This window comes from Hemibagrus wyckioides, linkage group LG17 (genome assembly GCF_019097595.1).
Source record: "Hemibagrus wyckioides isolate EC202008001 linkage group LG17, SWU_Hwy_1.0, whole genome shotgun sequence".
Taxonomy (NCBI): domain Eukaryota; kingdom Metazoa; phylum Chordata; class Actinopteri; order Siluriformes; family Bagridae; genus Hemibagrus; species Hemibagrus wyckioides.
The window spans coordinates 14,779,309-14,794,385 of record NC_080726.1 but is presented as its reverse complement, the minus strand read 5'-3'; the positions used below and the strand labels follow the sequence as shown (position 1 = coordinate 14,794,385).

At 41.8% G+C, this 15,077-nt stretch overlaps 1 protein-coding gene across 1 annotated transcript; it reads left to right on the top strand.

Annotated features, from left to right (window-relative positions):
* Positions 1–591: 591 nt before the first annotated feature.
* Positions 592–10,947, top strand: tsr1 (TSR1 ribosome maturation factor). Its single transcript, XM_058414437.1, has 15 exons — positions 592–748; positions 1,190–1,293; positions 1,386–1,614; positions 4,367–4,501; positions 4,636–5,090; positions 5,395–5,554; positions 6,385–6,578; positions 7,947–8,170; positions 8,840–8,999; positions 9,089–9,199; positions 9,477–9,609; positions 9,977–10,093; positions 10,177–10,317; positions 10,442–10,516; positions 10,670–10,947. Exons 1-15 carry the CDS (start codon positions 631–633, stop codon positions 10,846–10,848), a joined length of 2,535 nt encoding a protein of 844 aa, XP_058270420.1. The 5' UTR covers positions 592–630; the 3' UTR covers positions 10,849–10,947.
* The last annotated feature ends 4,130 nt before the right edge of the window (positions 10,948–15,077 follow it).

Genomic DNA, 15,077 nt, shown 5'->3' with positions numbered 1-15,077 from the left:
GTTCACACCACATTTAAGATCATGCCATTTTAATTGTCTTGTGAGATAGATATGAGAAGCACTCAAGACATTTTAAGGTTTTAGAAAGAAACTGCTGATATTTACTGAAAACATAACTTCTGTATCCTGCACACTTCCTCTGTGGCATATCTCTGCCTGCTGGCATTTCCTGAGCAAAACCCCAAATGAAGAAGGAAACCTCCCACTGCAAGACCCAACATAGATGAGATTATGTCAGCTAAAAGCTAGAAAGGATTACTGTTACAATCTTCTTGAAGTGTGCAATGTTCAATTCCCTGACTTTTTCAGCCAGCGGCAGATGCACAGGTACAACTTTCTGTGTATCTTTTTTTCTTCATTTTCCACCTTGCACTGAAGTCTTTTTGAATTTTATGAATATTTTGATACTCGGTGATACTAGTCAAAAAAAATTACTGTTCCCATAGCTGGAGAGTTTATTATTCGTTAACATACTGAATACTATTACAACCAGATCTTCTGCTTACTGTACCCTAAAACCACAACAGTAAGATTACTGATCAGCAGATGGCAGACTTCTCCACTTCTCTCCGATTTCTCGGCGCAGGAATATGACGTCATTTAAAGTTTACATGTGTGGCATGAGGGAAAATGGCTGCTGGTAAAGAGCATCAGCAAGCTCATCGGCCTGGCGTTTACAAACAGAAAAATAAACAGCACAAACATGGAAAGCATCGAACGAAGGGAGAGATCGGACGTGAGAACAAGGGTAATTCGGTTTATCTTTCTTCATGTATTTCTTTGCGCCATTCTTTGAAGCAGGGCATGACTGTCTAGCCTAAACACGTGTTTTAAAGTTCACACACTTTCCCCAGTCAAGAATGGCACTAGATCATATTTCCCGAGTGACAGTAGCAAGCCAGACAAGAATGTACGATGATAAAGTTCTTTAATCAAAAACCTCCGTCCAGTATATACACAGCTCAGGTCATCGACTTGGCTAACTGCTAAGTCATAGCATGCATGCATGCATGCATATTATGTTTGGGTGATATGATCTGGCTATAACGCAGTTATTACATCTCTTGGCATGTGTCCTGTTCTTGCCACCTTAGTCATAATAAATCATGATGTGAATAAGAAAGGGCAAGGGATTTTCTAAATTAAGGCATGAACTCTGGACAGAATTAAAGTTTATTTTGTCTATTAGGCAGAGTTGCTGTTGTGGCTCTCTCCAAAAAACAACGGCGAGAGCTGAGTAAGATGGACAGGAGACACAAAGCCAATCAGCTGCGTCGCAACAAAAAGGACTCGGTAAGGAATTAATATAGTCTACCTCACCCACATTTAAAATTGATGTTGAAGAGAATCAGCAAGTGACCCTCTGTGTGTTTTTGGTGTTTCAGGTGCTGTCAGAGAAACGCCGGCTGGGCAGCAGAGACGGGCCGCCTCACCTGGTGGCTGTGATTGGACTGCACGCTCAGGTCGATGTTGCTGCCGTGACCTGGCTTTTGAGAGCAGATGGGATCGGAGGAGTGCTGCATGAACACCAGGGAACTCCAGTGGAACGGGACAGCTTTGGCCTCGTCCTGCCACGCTTTAAACAAAGATTCACTTTCTATCGGCCTGACACAGGTAGCATTTTATCACACATCTTTTCCAGAATATTTAGAACAGTAATCATGTGTTTGCTGTGCAGTCATTTGAAATTTCTTTTGCATGAAGAATCCACATAGTGATTCAAAACAGTTACTGTAAAAATCTTTTAATCAGCTTGGTTGATTGAGATATGTAGGCTAATTAATTTAATCAGTTTTACAGTGTAAATAGCATATCAAATCTCATGTTGTATTCATGTGTTTGCACCTAGGCTGATATTCAATCTCAGTTTCTCATAATTTCACACATTTAATGTTGCCATACGTTTCTTTTGGCAGGTAGATGTAATTATAAAATAAATTTATTTCAGCTTTCATTCACTATTTAAGAATTGCAGTGGGTCAGTGTTTACATACACCAAGTTGCCTGTTTGTTTATATCCTGAATAATTTCATATTTTAAATGATATACATCACAATATGTATGAAAACTGATGAAAAAATATCTAGCCAAAATAACTGTATTCATTTATGACTGGTTTGTGGCATACCGAACAAATGACTATTATCTGGTCAGTGTCTGAATTGTTAAATCCAGACCAGTTTTTACAAGTCAACTCTGCTCATGGCTTTGAAGTTCATTGAATCCACATCACGAAAGGAATACTTAATCATAACGGACTCAAAGTCATGTCTTGAAGCATTAGAAAATTTAAAAACAGATCATCCAACAATCATGGAAATCATAATCAAGCTATCATTTTTAGAATCAAAAATATTTTAACATAATTTTCTGTTGGATACCTGGACACTCAGGAATCCCAGGTAATGAGCAAGCAGACAAAACTGCCAAAGAAGCCTTTTCTAAAAAACCAATCAAATGCTCTGCACCTTTTACAGATTTGAAACCAATTTTAAATGTATACATCAAAAATAAATGGCAATCAGAATGGGTCCAATGTTTAAATAACAAACTGCATGAAATAAATCCTAGTATTGAAACAAAATTTACATTTCCTTTTAATAATCGTTGGGATCAAGTCATATATACAAGATGCAGAATAGGACACTCAAAAGCTACACACAAATTTTTACTGTCAAGAGAAAATCCAGTGTTCATCATGTAAAACCCTTCTGTCCATCAAACATATTTTATTCGAATGTAATACTTTTACTCCTGGAAGGAACTTGTTTTATTCTGTTGACACTTTTGAAAAAGTTTTTAAACTAGTCAACCCAAATTTAGTTTTAAAGTTCTTAAAAAAATAATCTTAAACATCTTACATAGGTTTAATATTGAATAACAAATACTGATTCTCGCCATGAATGTAGCCACAGAAGCTGGCATGGTGTTAAAAAAGAAAGAAAGAAAGAAAGAAAGAAAGTGTACCCAAACCATCCAAAAGTCAGAAGTGCATCCTTTATAAGTACAAGTTCTTCACCTATTAGTTGGGTTGATGTCTGTTCTGTGTTGGAGTGTTGTAGGGAGTTTTGTTTGGTGTCCAGCTCCTCCATGTTTGTTTTTGTTATAACACTCCACCAGCAGCTCCCAGTTCTGACCTCAGTGTTGCAAATCATCTGCCTTAAGTAGCTTTTATAGCACTGGTGATGTAAACAATATAAGAAAATGTATATCGTCCACCAATATAGCCATATTGTGGCACGGACCGACTCACAGTAAAACAAAAAACAAACTTTAATCCCAGATTTTCACCTGAATCCTAGTGATCCTAAGCAAACGCCCAAAGCTGTAACAAAATGGCTTGAAGACAACAAAGTGAATGTATTGGTGTGGCCAATACAAAGCCCTGACCTGAATCCCACAGAAAATTTGTGGACTGAAATAAAATAAATAAATAAAAAATCATGCCTGAGCAAGGCAGATCACAAAGCTGACATAGTTACACCAGTTCTGTCTGTAGGAATGGGCAAAATTTAAGCATTTGGTTCAAGTTAAGCAATTAGAAGGTGATGCCATGAAACACTGACAAAGTGTATGTAAGATTTTGATCCACTAATATCTGATGTAGTAAAAAAAAAAGACATCTATTAGATTTTATGCTGAAATGGATTGTTACAGAATTGAACTAAATAATAACTGGTATTCCTAATGATTGAGCCTAATAATGGATTGAATTGAGTTTGAATGTTTTTAGCCTAGAGGGTATGTAAACTTTTGGCCCCAGCTCTATCGGTGTGCATGTCAGCGGTGTGGTTATAAGCCCATTACATGTAAACAAGAAGCAAATTATGGCAATTATGCAATCTTTAGAAATGTAATCTGAACCATTTACTTTTCCCCTATAAGGTTAAATTGCTAAAACTGTGTAATATATAACAGTCTGAGTACCATAAATATATATATATATCGTGTCACTGTATGATGGGCATAGTCCTCTCATTAACTCTAGTTATAAACTATGTCTCTTCTCTGTGTGTCCTGCATATTGATTGCCACTGACTTGCTCATTCTACTGCATTTCCACGCTTGTCAGATTGCAGTAAAAGTTGCATCCTATCCTATTCTATTTAAATATAACTTAAAAGAATTAAGAATTTCTCTGGAGCTCTTTGGTTTTAACAGCTTAAAACCTGCTTTAGTTGCAGAGACACTTTGTGAATTGGACAATTAGGATATTAGGATTTTTTTAGGATTAACATACAAATTTTTCTTTAGGAGCTAATTTAAAGATCCTTTATTAATATTACCTATTATTTACTGAAACAAACATCGGAAGCGGTCAGTATTTTATCAGATGCATTTAAATTGCTCTCATTTTTGCTTTTAGCTGATCTGCACACTCTCCTTGATGTGGCCAAGGTAGCAGACAGTTTAGTGCTTGTGCTCGAGTCCAAAGAGGGTTGGGACAGTTATGGAGATTACTGCCTTTCCTGTCTCTTTGCACAAGGATTACCCAGTCATGGTAAGAGATAAAGCAGGAGATGGAATCAATGACCTTGTCGTTTTAAAATATATCTCCTGTAATTCTGAACACCTTTCATTCTTACACTATGGACTGTCTGCTTTCTCTAATCCATTATTATCTGTGCTCTTCAGCTTTGGTGTTTCAGGGCATTGCTGACCTGGCAGTGAAGAAGCGGACAGAATCTCGACGTGCACTGTCCCGCTTGGTCGAGGCTCGTTTTCCAGACGCACATCTCTTCCCTATGGACACAGAGCAGGATGCAGTTCTGCTGCTTCGCCACCTGGGGGCACAGAAACAGAGGCGACTGGCCTTCCGCTCCAAACGCTCACACATGCTAGTTCAAAATGCATCTTATACCCCAAACAGTAAGCAGGAAGGCACAGGAGGGCCACCTACAGGACTGGGCACTCTGAGGGTGTCGGGGTATATCCGAGGCAGATCTCTGCAGGTGAACAGACTGGTACACATTGCAGGCCATGGGGACTTTCAGCTCAGTCAGATCGATGCATCTACAGACCCTCTGCCCATTGTCACAGGTACACAACGACCTGTAAAACCAGCCAAAGGACAAGATGTGGAGATGATGGTGAGTACTTCAGCAGAAACTCTCATTATCAGCATTAGCACTATGCAGTATCCACTGTGAAAATTCAGAGTAAAAGAATGGAACAGCCCAGATGCACACAGAAGACTTATTTAATAAAACTAAAAAAAAACTATATAAATTGTATACAAAATGCTTGATATGTTTGGTGCAGGAGAATTTTATCTTCTCAACTAATGGCACATAAAGTATCATCATGCCATAATAGCTCTGTATGATGCTTGTTTTGCTATTTTGTCAGTCAGCCATGCTGATTACACTTGTGTGTCTGATGTATGCCACACAGGACAGGGGTGCAGGAGATGTAAATGAAGGTGGAGGAGAGGTGCGTGTGTTAATGAAGTCGGACCCCTCTCAAAGAGAGAGCCTGCAGACAGAAGCTGAGGTTGATCCTATGGATGGAGAACAGACTTGGCCTACTGAGTCTGAGCTTCAGGAGGCTGAAGGTATAACAAGAAATGCAGGAATTAATCCTTTACACAAAATGTTGACAGTCTTCATCAATCCTTTGGTTGGTTGTGTGGCCAAAATATAAAGAAATAGAAGTATCAAAATCAAGATAAATCACTCGAGTAAAGCCCGATTTATACCAGTTGTCTCTCAGCAGTGCTTAGCTTGCCGCTGAAGGCACCTTGTTTCAAACAACTTCATAAAGATAGCTGGTCTTTTATTTTCATTAAAGTGGCATTTTTATAGATTAGCGGTGTCCAATCTTATCCACAAAGGGCTGGTGTAGGTGCAGGTTTTTATTTCAATTCAGGCAGAAGCCACATCTGGTTCCACCTGTTTAATCCACTGACCCTGGCTTCCAGTAGACCCAGGTCTGGCTTCTGCTTGGTTGGAATGAAATCCTGCACCCTACACCGTTACAGTTACAGTGTGTTCAGTGTGATGCTCATTTTTCCATTTTTGTGCAATGTGATGCTTTTTGGCAATTTCAGTCATTAATTATCCATTGATTGTCCACTAAAAGAGCAATAGTACATCACCCACCATGTTTATATAACAGAAGTAATGTTTAGTTGATCTGGGAATAACTAGGTGATTTAAGCCACATAAAAGAGCATCACAGAGAAACCTTAAATTTGCTACAGATATTAGAAGATTGGATTATTGCTGAGAACTGATGAACTGCCATGTTCTGCACCTAAAGTGCCTTCAAAGCTTTTTAAAAGCCTGGTTAGATGCCAGATTTTGGGATCATCACTAACATTACGGTTAATTTAAACAAAGATTCTGTGTGATGTGAAGATTCTGTATTTTTCTGGATGTGTAGAAGCCAGGAAGAAACGAAGAGTCATGAAGGTGCCAAAGGGCACTTCAGACTATCAGGCCACATGGATCGTGGATGATGATGATGATGATGAAGAGAATGAAGATGATGAAGAGGATGATCTGGACAGCTGCGATGATGACGATAAAGATGATGATGATGAGATGATGGAAGAGGACGATGAAAATGAGTCTCAGGTATTTAAACAGACTCCTACATTAGAAACACGGGTTTGAACAAGCCTGAACCTTTTAGTAATTGTTCTGTAACAAAATTATTTTATGTTTTCTGTAACCATAAATCCAAATGCAGTCTGAAGTATGTTCTTAAATCATGCTTAGGAATCTTGGCTCCAAAGCTTGTGAACAGAGCTATAAAAATTTTATGTGACTCTCCCGCCCAAAAAGTCATTAGTATATGTTAGTTTTGTTTACATTACCATGGTGCTGCCTACGCTGGCAGCAAAGGAAGGCAGTGAGCAATGAGAACAAAGCAGGTCAAGCTACTTCATACTTACTGTGCAGGCTGACAATGCATAGTTGGTGTGTACGTAAAGGCAGAAGGCGTGACTGATTGGCTAAGAGCGGGCAGGAGGGCAGGCACGCCGCGGGCGGAACAGTGCATACGTGACTGGTTCTTTGTGCGCTGCATGGTGGAGAGGCATTGTTTGTTTTCTCAATGTCTGCCTCTCAGTCTTAGTGCCAGGCTGCGCAGCGCAACAATAGTGTTTAGAGCGGCAGGCCTGTCCCGAGAGAAGCCTCCTGACTTCCTCCACTTTGGACAGGGCTTCCTGTTGGGGCTTGCGGAGCAGGCGGCCATTTATTTATACCAGCTAGGCTTGAAAGGAGCAGGGGGGAAGCTCCTCATGTACGCAGGCTTTATTTTCGTTAATCCCAATTAGCATGTGTTTGATGTCTGGTTGAGCACCAAAGAGGGCTTCACAATGCAAGATGTTAACAAGGAGGGAAGTGGTACCACAGATGATTCATGGAGATTATTTTTATTAGTGCACCTGTGATTGTTCTGCAGCTTGACCCCTCCGGGGTGTGGATTCACCCCAGCAGTATGTCTTGCCCCTTTCCCATCTCAGTGACCACATGCTCACTCGTGACAAAGGCCCTGTATGTTTAGTGATGGATATCAAAGAAAAAAATAGATTTCTGGACCAAGTTTAAACCTTGTATATAACCAAAAATATTTTCAAAGGAGAATTTGCAATGAAATCTTTGTACTTTCGAGTTCTCTCAGTTGCTGATGATAAAATGTGCAGATTTGGTCACTTGTAGCAATTGGACTAAATATGATTATCTTGATAAATTTCTCATAGTACAACTTTCTGAATTATTTTTGATATTGTAATTATTAGCATTATTTTTGTTTCCCTTTGTAATATTTTTAAATGATCTATTCATTAGACATGTAGTTTTCCATTGTGCAAATATGCTGTGTGTGGAGTCCAATTCTACTCACAGCCAAAATAAGTGTTACTTTATGTCTAAAAACAAGTATTGTGATCCATTTCTTTCAATCATCCACACCTACTTGCTTAATCTTCCTTCATTTAGGATGGTGATGCTTGTCATGATACTGGAAAGGATGATGGTGATGAGGATGAGGAGGAAGAGGAGGAAATAAGCTCTGCAGGCCACGTCGGAGCTGAGCAGAAGTACGACGAAGCCATGGATGAGGCTGAGGAGGAAGATGGGCTGAAGCGCTATCGTGAAGCTCGCTCACATGAAATGTTCCCTGATGAAGTGGATACACCGTTAGATGTTCCTGCTAGGACAAGGTGAGGGACAAAAAGTTTCAACTGCTCAGTTTTAAACACAATGGGCCTGTGTTTTGTTGTGGGTAGATTTTTTTTTATAGGCCAAATCAAACTAATATGATTTGGTTTAATAAGACAGGTTCAAAAATGTAGGTAATGCTAATTTGGTGGGTTTTTTTTTTTGTGTATTTCTGTATTTTTACGGTTAGCAATGCCACAAACAGAAAACAACAATAAGGCAACGAAATCTTTAAAGAATGCATCCTAAGCATGGTGTGCCCTAAACAGAGTACATCAAAAACCATAGGCACAGATGAACGTTATGCTACTATACTTGTGTGTATTTGAGACACGCAAATATGATCAGCATCAGGTTAACGCTCCATTTACAGACACTCTTATATGATAGACGTTTTTCTTTTTTATCTGGATTTCCATGAGTGCGTTTCTTATGTACTGTTTCTATACTGTTGTGAACAATTAACAAATAAATTTGTTGTATCCAGCTTTGATACATTGGTGGCTCCTCCACATCCAGCTGCTGCAGTCTCTGTGTAACATTGTACATATAATAATCTTTCCTCCTTCACAGGGAGTCTGACAAACTTTGAAATCTGACACCTATACAGATCCTTTAGTAAAGAGCAAAGGTCAGACTCACAGCTTTGTTTGTTTGGGGATGTGTCTCAGATTTCAGAGGTACAGAGGTCTGAAGAGTTTCCGCTCCTCTCCATGGGACCCCATGGAGAACCTGCCTCTCAACTACTCACGCATCTTCCAGTTTCAGAACTTCGAGCGCACACGCCGCCGCGTCCTGGCCGAGGCAGCCGCTGAGGAGGAAGGGGCCATGGTGAGAGAGAGAGAGTGTGTGAGAGAGAGAGATTTAAACCATCTCAGTGCACCACATTTTATTATATGTATGATGATGTGATCATGCAGGTTGGCTGGTACGTGACTCTGCACATTGAGGACGTTCCAGTCTCAGTGATGGAAAGCTTTCAGGCAGGCAAACCCCTGGTGCTGGTCTCCCTGCTCCCACATGAGCAGAAGGTATAACCATAACATTCATTTATTTATCCTTCAACATCTTTTAAACACATCCAAATTGACCAGTGAGGTCACTATTCAATTTGATTGCCTTTCTGAACAGATGGAGGAAAACACTGGTGACTGTACCGTTTTAAGCTAGATGCATTCTGTCCAGCTTGAGAGGGTTCCCCTTGATCCCTTTTCCAAAAACAGGATGTTGAATATAATGTGTTTTTGCTTTGTTTTATACAAAATATTATTCAAATAATAATAAAAATGGTCTGTGTTCTGTGTGTAGATGTCAGTGATGCATGTGCTGGTACGACGGCAGCCTGGTTTCACAGAACCCATTGCGTCCAAAGAGGAGCTGGTGTTCCAGTGTGGCTTCAGACGCTTCCGAGCTTCTCCAATCTTCTCTCAGCACACCAGCGGTATGGCTCCTTGTAGCCTTAAATTCAGATTTTATTGGTCACATGCACAACCATAAACGGTACCATTTACCATGCAGTAAAATAATTTTTTCGACAGCCTCTGACATAAAAATTAGGAAAAGAAAAATAAAGAGTCAAATAAAGTTAGCTTTTGAGCAGGTAACTAGTCTGATAGTTATGTGTGATGGCATTAAGCCTTGAGGCAATCTACACATTCACACATCCGAGTATATTAATAATGTGTAGATATGTTCCAACATTTTGTAGTTTCCTGGGGGGGATCTGAATCTGGATGTATCACTCTGAATCTGGATATATCACTAACTTTTGTGACTGAGAACTCGGACTGAGATTTAATGTTTTTTAGGGGACAAGCATAAGATGGAGCGTTTTCTCCGTGCTGATGCACCTATGGTTGTGTCCGTTTATGCTCCAATCACGTTCCCGACTGCCGGAGTCCTGCTCTTCAAACAGAGAGCCAATGGTAAATGACACACCTCCCGGTCATGTTTTACTTTTAAGCGTGTTTGTAAAGAGCCGATTGTTCACTGATTCTTCCTGTTTCAGGAATGCAGGACCTGGTGGCCACGGGCAGCCTTCTGAGCTGTGACCCTCAGCGTGTGGTGCTGAAGAGGATTGTGTTGAGCGGACACCCCTTCAAGATTAACCGCCGTTCCGCCGTTGTCCGCTACATGTTCTTCAAAAGGGGTGAGGAGGAGGATCGCTGTTCATGTGAAATTATATAAGCAGCTCAGGGATAGTTCATAAGTAACCGGGAGCAGTTTTGTGTTAGCAAACAGAAACTTTATCGCTTTCATGACTTTCCTTGCAGATGATATTCTGTGGTTTAAGCCGGTGGAGTTGCGCACAAAGTGGGGCCGGAGAGGACACATCAAAGAGGCTTTGGGTGAGAAGAAAAGAGAAAAGCACAGTTCTTTATTTTAGAGCTAAACATGACTTTCAGTCATACATTGAGTCGCATAAAGTGTGACGTCGCGTGATGTCTGCTGTCAAAGACTGAACCTAATGTGTGTTTTTCCCGTTCCTCTTTTTTACACAGGTACACACGGTCACATGAAATGCGTGTTTGACAGTCAGCTGCGTTCACAGGACACGGTGCTGATGAGCCTCTATAAAAGAGTGTATCCTCGCTGGACATATGATCCTTACGTGCCTCATCCTGTGCCCTGGGTGAAGAAAGAGGAGTCTGAAGATCTCCATGATATTGACATGGAGTAAAGAGAGAAGGATTGATGATTATGGACATGACCTTCACACTATTGGCTTCTATCACAGTGTATACAATTCTAATGGAATAAATCAATTAATGAAATCGAACACATGACTTTATGACAAAGTTATGTTTAAGCATTTCTTGTGATGGCCACTAGATGGCATGCCTGCATTAAAATGAAGGTGCCTGACTGTCAGAGCTTTTGATGGACTGACATTTGGGTACTTATATGAGGTCTAATAGTATTCTGAAGTCCCTGTACACCTTTTTATATAATCAGCTGCTTGCTGCAGCTATTTCATTCATCTTTATCCTGGTGTTTGTGGATCCAGAGCTTATCACTGAAACACTAGGCATGAGGCAGGAACAGACCATGCATGCACATACACACACATGTAGCTGGATCCCAGTGGAAACCCATGTGGATGTGAGGAAAATGATAATAAGCTCAGGATCACACCAGGGAGTTTGGAAACCGAGGCAGGGACGCCTTCTGATGCAGCAGTCTATTCATTTGCAGAGCATTTTTATTAGTATAACAAGAAAGCCCCTACATCTTGAGCAGAATTTCCATTGAAATCTCAACTAATAATGTCTCAGAGAGTTCAGAGTTGACAAAAGCACATTCATGTACATGTAATAAATGATGCCATCATGAGCTCATCTTCAATTTGAACCAAAAATGACTCGACCCTCGCTTGACCACTGATGCCTAGATTCGTTAAGTGAGACTCTGGCATACGTATACTCAAATCTCTGCAGGCTTCTAATGGACTTTCTGGTCGAAGAACATGGCTTTGGTCCGAAGCCGCTGGCTGTGTTTCCACAATCCTCTTCTCCTCTGCCTCCTCCACCACTCCCACTCCCCAGTGGTCCCTCTGACCTGAAGCCCCATTTTCACCACCATTCACACTCACATACACAGAATGTGACCCTGCTTTTGTTTTCTCTCCAGATTCCTAAATTTTTTTTCTGCACACACTTTCTCTCCCTTGCTCTGTCCCCCCCCCCATTTTTCTGAGAAACAATGATTTATGGTTTGTAATATTTATCATAAGACAGTACTCTTGCATGCTTGCAGCTACATGATTCATCCCAGGGTTCTGCTGGGACCCCACCATAGATTCATGCCAATATGTCTGGGAAAAGAAAAGGTGAATGCTTGGGCTTGGAAAGGACAGAATGATCCAGGATATGAGGGAGCAAAAGTTCAGTATGCGATTTTTTTTTTGCACACTGTGAATTTGATTACAGTGGAAAAAGTCAAAATAATGATAAAACAATTGCACAAGGGTAATACTTCTTTATTGCCTGGGGGTGCACTTAAAGCTCTGGACAGTTAAGTCGAGGCACTCAATTTATTTTCTTTGTTCATTTTTTTAGGCCATAGTGCACACTGGGTATTCAGTGAGGACGTGTTAAACACATCTTTTTTAAAGCTAATGGGTGTGGTGCGCCTGGCCAAATGCTTATGATCTAGAGAGGAAATCTAATCCTCCCACACTGGAGATTGTCCTTAACTTTAAGCAACACATGAATGGAATGTGGATGGGGAGCTTTCCTCTAGAGCCGCACAGATCACCCGAAAACATCCCTGCCCTTTGCAGAAGGAAATGTTCGGCTTACTGAGCAATGAGTGAAGGTAAAGCATGTCTCGCAACAAAAAGCCAAACTGGAGAGATATAATTTGGGTATTTCAGTGTGATGGGTACTGGGCCAAGACTGGGCCATGGGAATATCAGAAGGGGTTAATGCTGGTGGCTTGGAGCTGGATCATCCTGCGGCTCCTAATTCACAGCCACCACACTCAGCTGGCTTCCAGTTTAGGATATAATGGGTGAGAAATTTTTCCGTTGGAACAAGATAAAGAGCATGGGGTTCCAAGGAACAGGAATACGGGAACAACCAGTGCTTGCTTGGGCAGAATTGGAAAAAAAAAACACAAGATGGCAGGAGAACAGTACATGGCCTGCTCAGATGGCAAAGCAGAAATAAACCAGCAGTAGAAGTGGAGGAGGTAGGGGGTGGGTGAGGAGATGAAGTGAGTGGCTGGCGTTTATGGATAGCAGATGTGCCGCTGTGGAGTTTTGGCCGGGGCCAATCGCGCCTGAGTCCCGCACAGGCTGGGTGGCACCGGGGTGAGAGTGAGGTCAGCACACCGCAGCACTACAGCTCATAAAACATTAAAAGAGAGCAAGTACATCAAAACTGCACAGCGTACTGAAATCCACATGGTATAACACCTCTGTATACTGTATCTAATGCAAATTTGAGTGTACTGACATTTATATCCTGAAAAAGGACACAAAACTCCTTGAGGGTTTCCTCTGACCTTATAAGTTATTTCCTAAAAACTTAAGGGATTAGAATATACTCTATAAATAACTGATGAAGAATGTTCCATCTACTATCATCAGCTCATCACATATCATTTCAATGTAAGAGTAGCCTACGATTCTTAAAAACTTTCCTGGCATTCCTGCTGTCCCCTGAACTTTTTTGAGCTATCTGTAATTCCTGCCAAAAAAACTCAAACATCCTGCCATTTCCCTTAAATTTACCCTCATTCGCCGTGCAATCGACCCCACTATACATCACAGCCTTGCATTCTTTTTTCCCCTTTTTTGTCCCCCTGGTCCTGACTCCCTGGTTCTTGGTTCCTGGGGCCTGGCCAAGGCGTGTGTCCCTGGAGGAGCCAGAGAGGAGATGGAGAGAGAAAGGGGGCAGAGCAGGGGCCGAGAGACAGACTCCAAAACCACAGCTGCAGCAGCCCTGCCTCGCCTTGCCTTCCCTTCCTCTCCTTTCCCTTCATTTCACTGAGCAAGGAACTGGCCTGGCATACTCCCCAGCTCTGCCATTAATCAGAGGAGAGGAGAGGGGTAGTGTGTGTGTGTGTGTGTTTGTGTGTGTGTACGTGCTGATAGAGAGCTGGCAGGAAGGGGGATAGTGGTGGTGGTGGTATGGAGACCAGGACCTCCCAACAAAGCTGAAGAGTTCACCCAGCGAGCGAACACAGGAGGGGAGGGAGATTGTCAGACAAAAAGGCCTGGTGTGCAGATTGCGACTCGTCAGTGAGAGAGACTAAGAGGATGAGAGAGATAGAGATAAACAGAGCAGTTGGATGGAGCTGAGATGGAGCAAGACAGAGTGGGGAGTGGGGGAGAAAGAGAGGGCAGCGGAAACAGACGTGAAGTCCACTGAGGAGTAGGAGGAGAAATCCTAGATTCTGTCTATCATAGCGTATAAACATGGAAAATCTCATGGTTCAATACAAACAGATGTAGAATGTGCACTTTTGTCTCATTAAGGCAACTCGGTGCAAACGGTTTTTCACATTGCGGGTCTTTAACATACATCCCAGATGTCAAGTCTGCTTCTCTTCCAGGTCTCCATGCATTACTATACTGCACGCCTTGCACTCATCAAGAGCTCAAGAAGGATCAAATCTATCCCTATAGGCTTCCATGATGTACTTTCATCAGTAGTTATGGCTAATGACTTTCATCAGTAGCATTCAGAATCTCAAAAATGTGTGTTTCTCTGTGATGGTATGTTTACATTTTCCCAGGATATGGCAAAAAAAAATCCATGTGTACCATGTGCCAAACTCAACCTCACCATCAAGAGAGCAAGAGTGCCAACAGGATATGGTGTTAAAGTGAGAATACATGTGTATGATGAGTGAGTGCAAACATTCCCCATTCCTGAAGAGGGACGGCCCCAGAATGCAAAGCGGTTCTCTCCGGGTCCACAAGCACCCCTGCTACTTTTCCTGCGTTACTCTGATTATACAGGTGGGAGTGAAATCTAGAAAAGCGAAAACATTTCCAACCTGCTCCCCTCGCCCCCCAACAGGCCTCCTAGCATGCCTCTCTGCTGACATCACTGCACAGAGACCTGGTGGTGCAATCGTTCTCTTTCCCTTGCTCTCATTTGGTCTGTCTTTCTCTCACTTTACTTCCTGGCCTCATGATGTCACACACCATATGGTTTTCAGCGAGAATTAAGCCAGAAAAGAGATTTACATGGTGGAGAGGAGAGAAAAGGAGGAGGTTCAACAAGGGTTGTGTGTAGGACACAGAAAACAAAGGCCACTCTTCCCTTTTTGTGGTGTGTGTGTGTGTGTTAGGGGGAGCGTATGGCTGGTCTGTGTAGGGCTAATGAGGAGAGAGAAGGCAGCAGATATTGCTCAGTGTACAGCCATGTGCCCTGCAGATTATCATCTGGCGGGTCC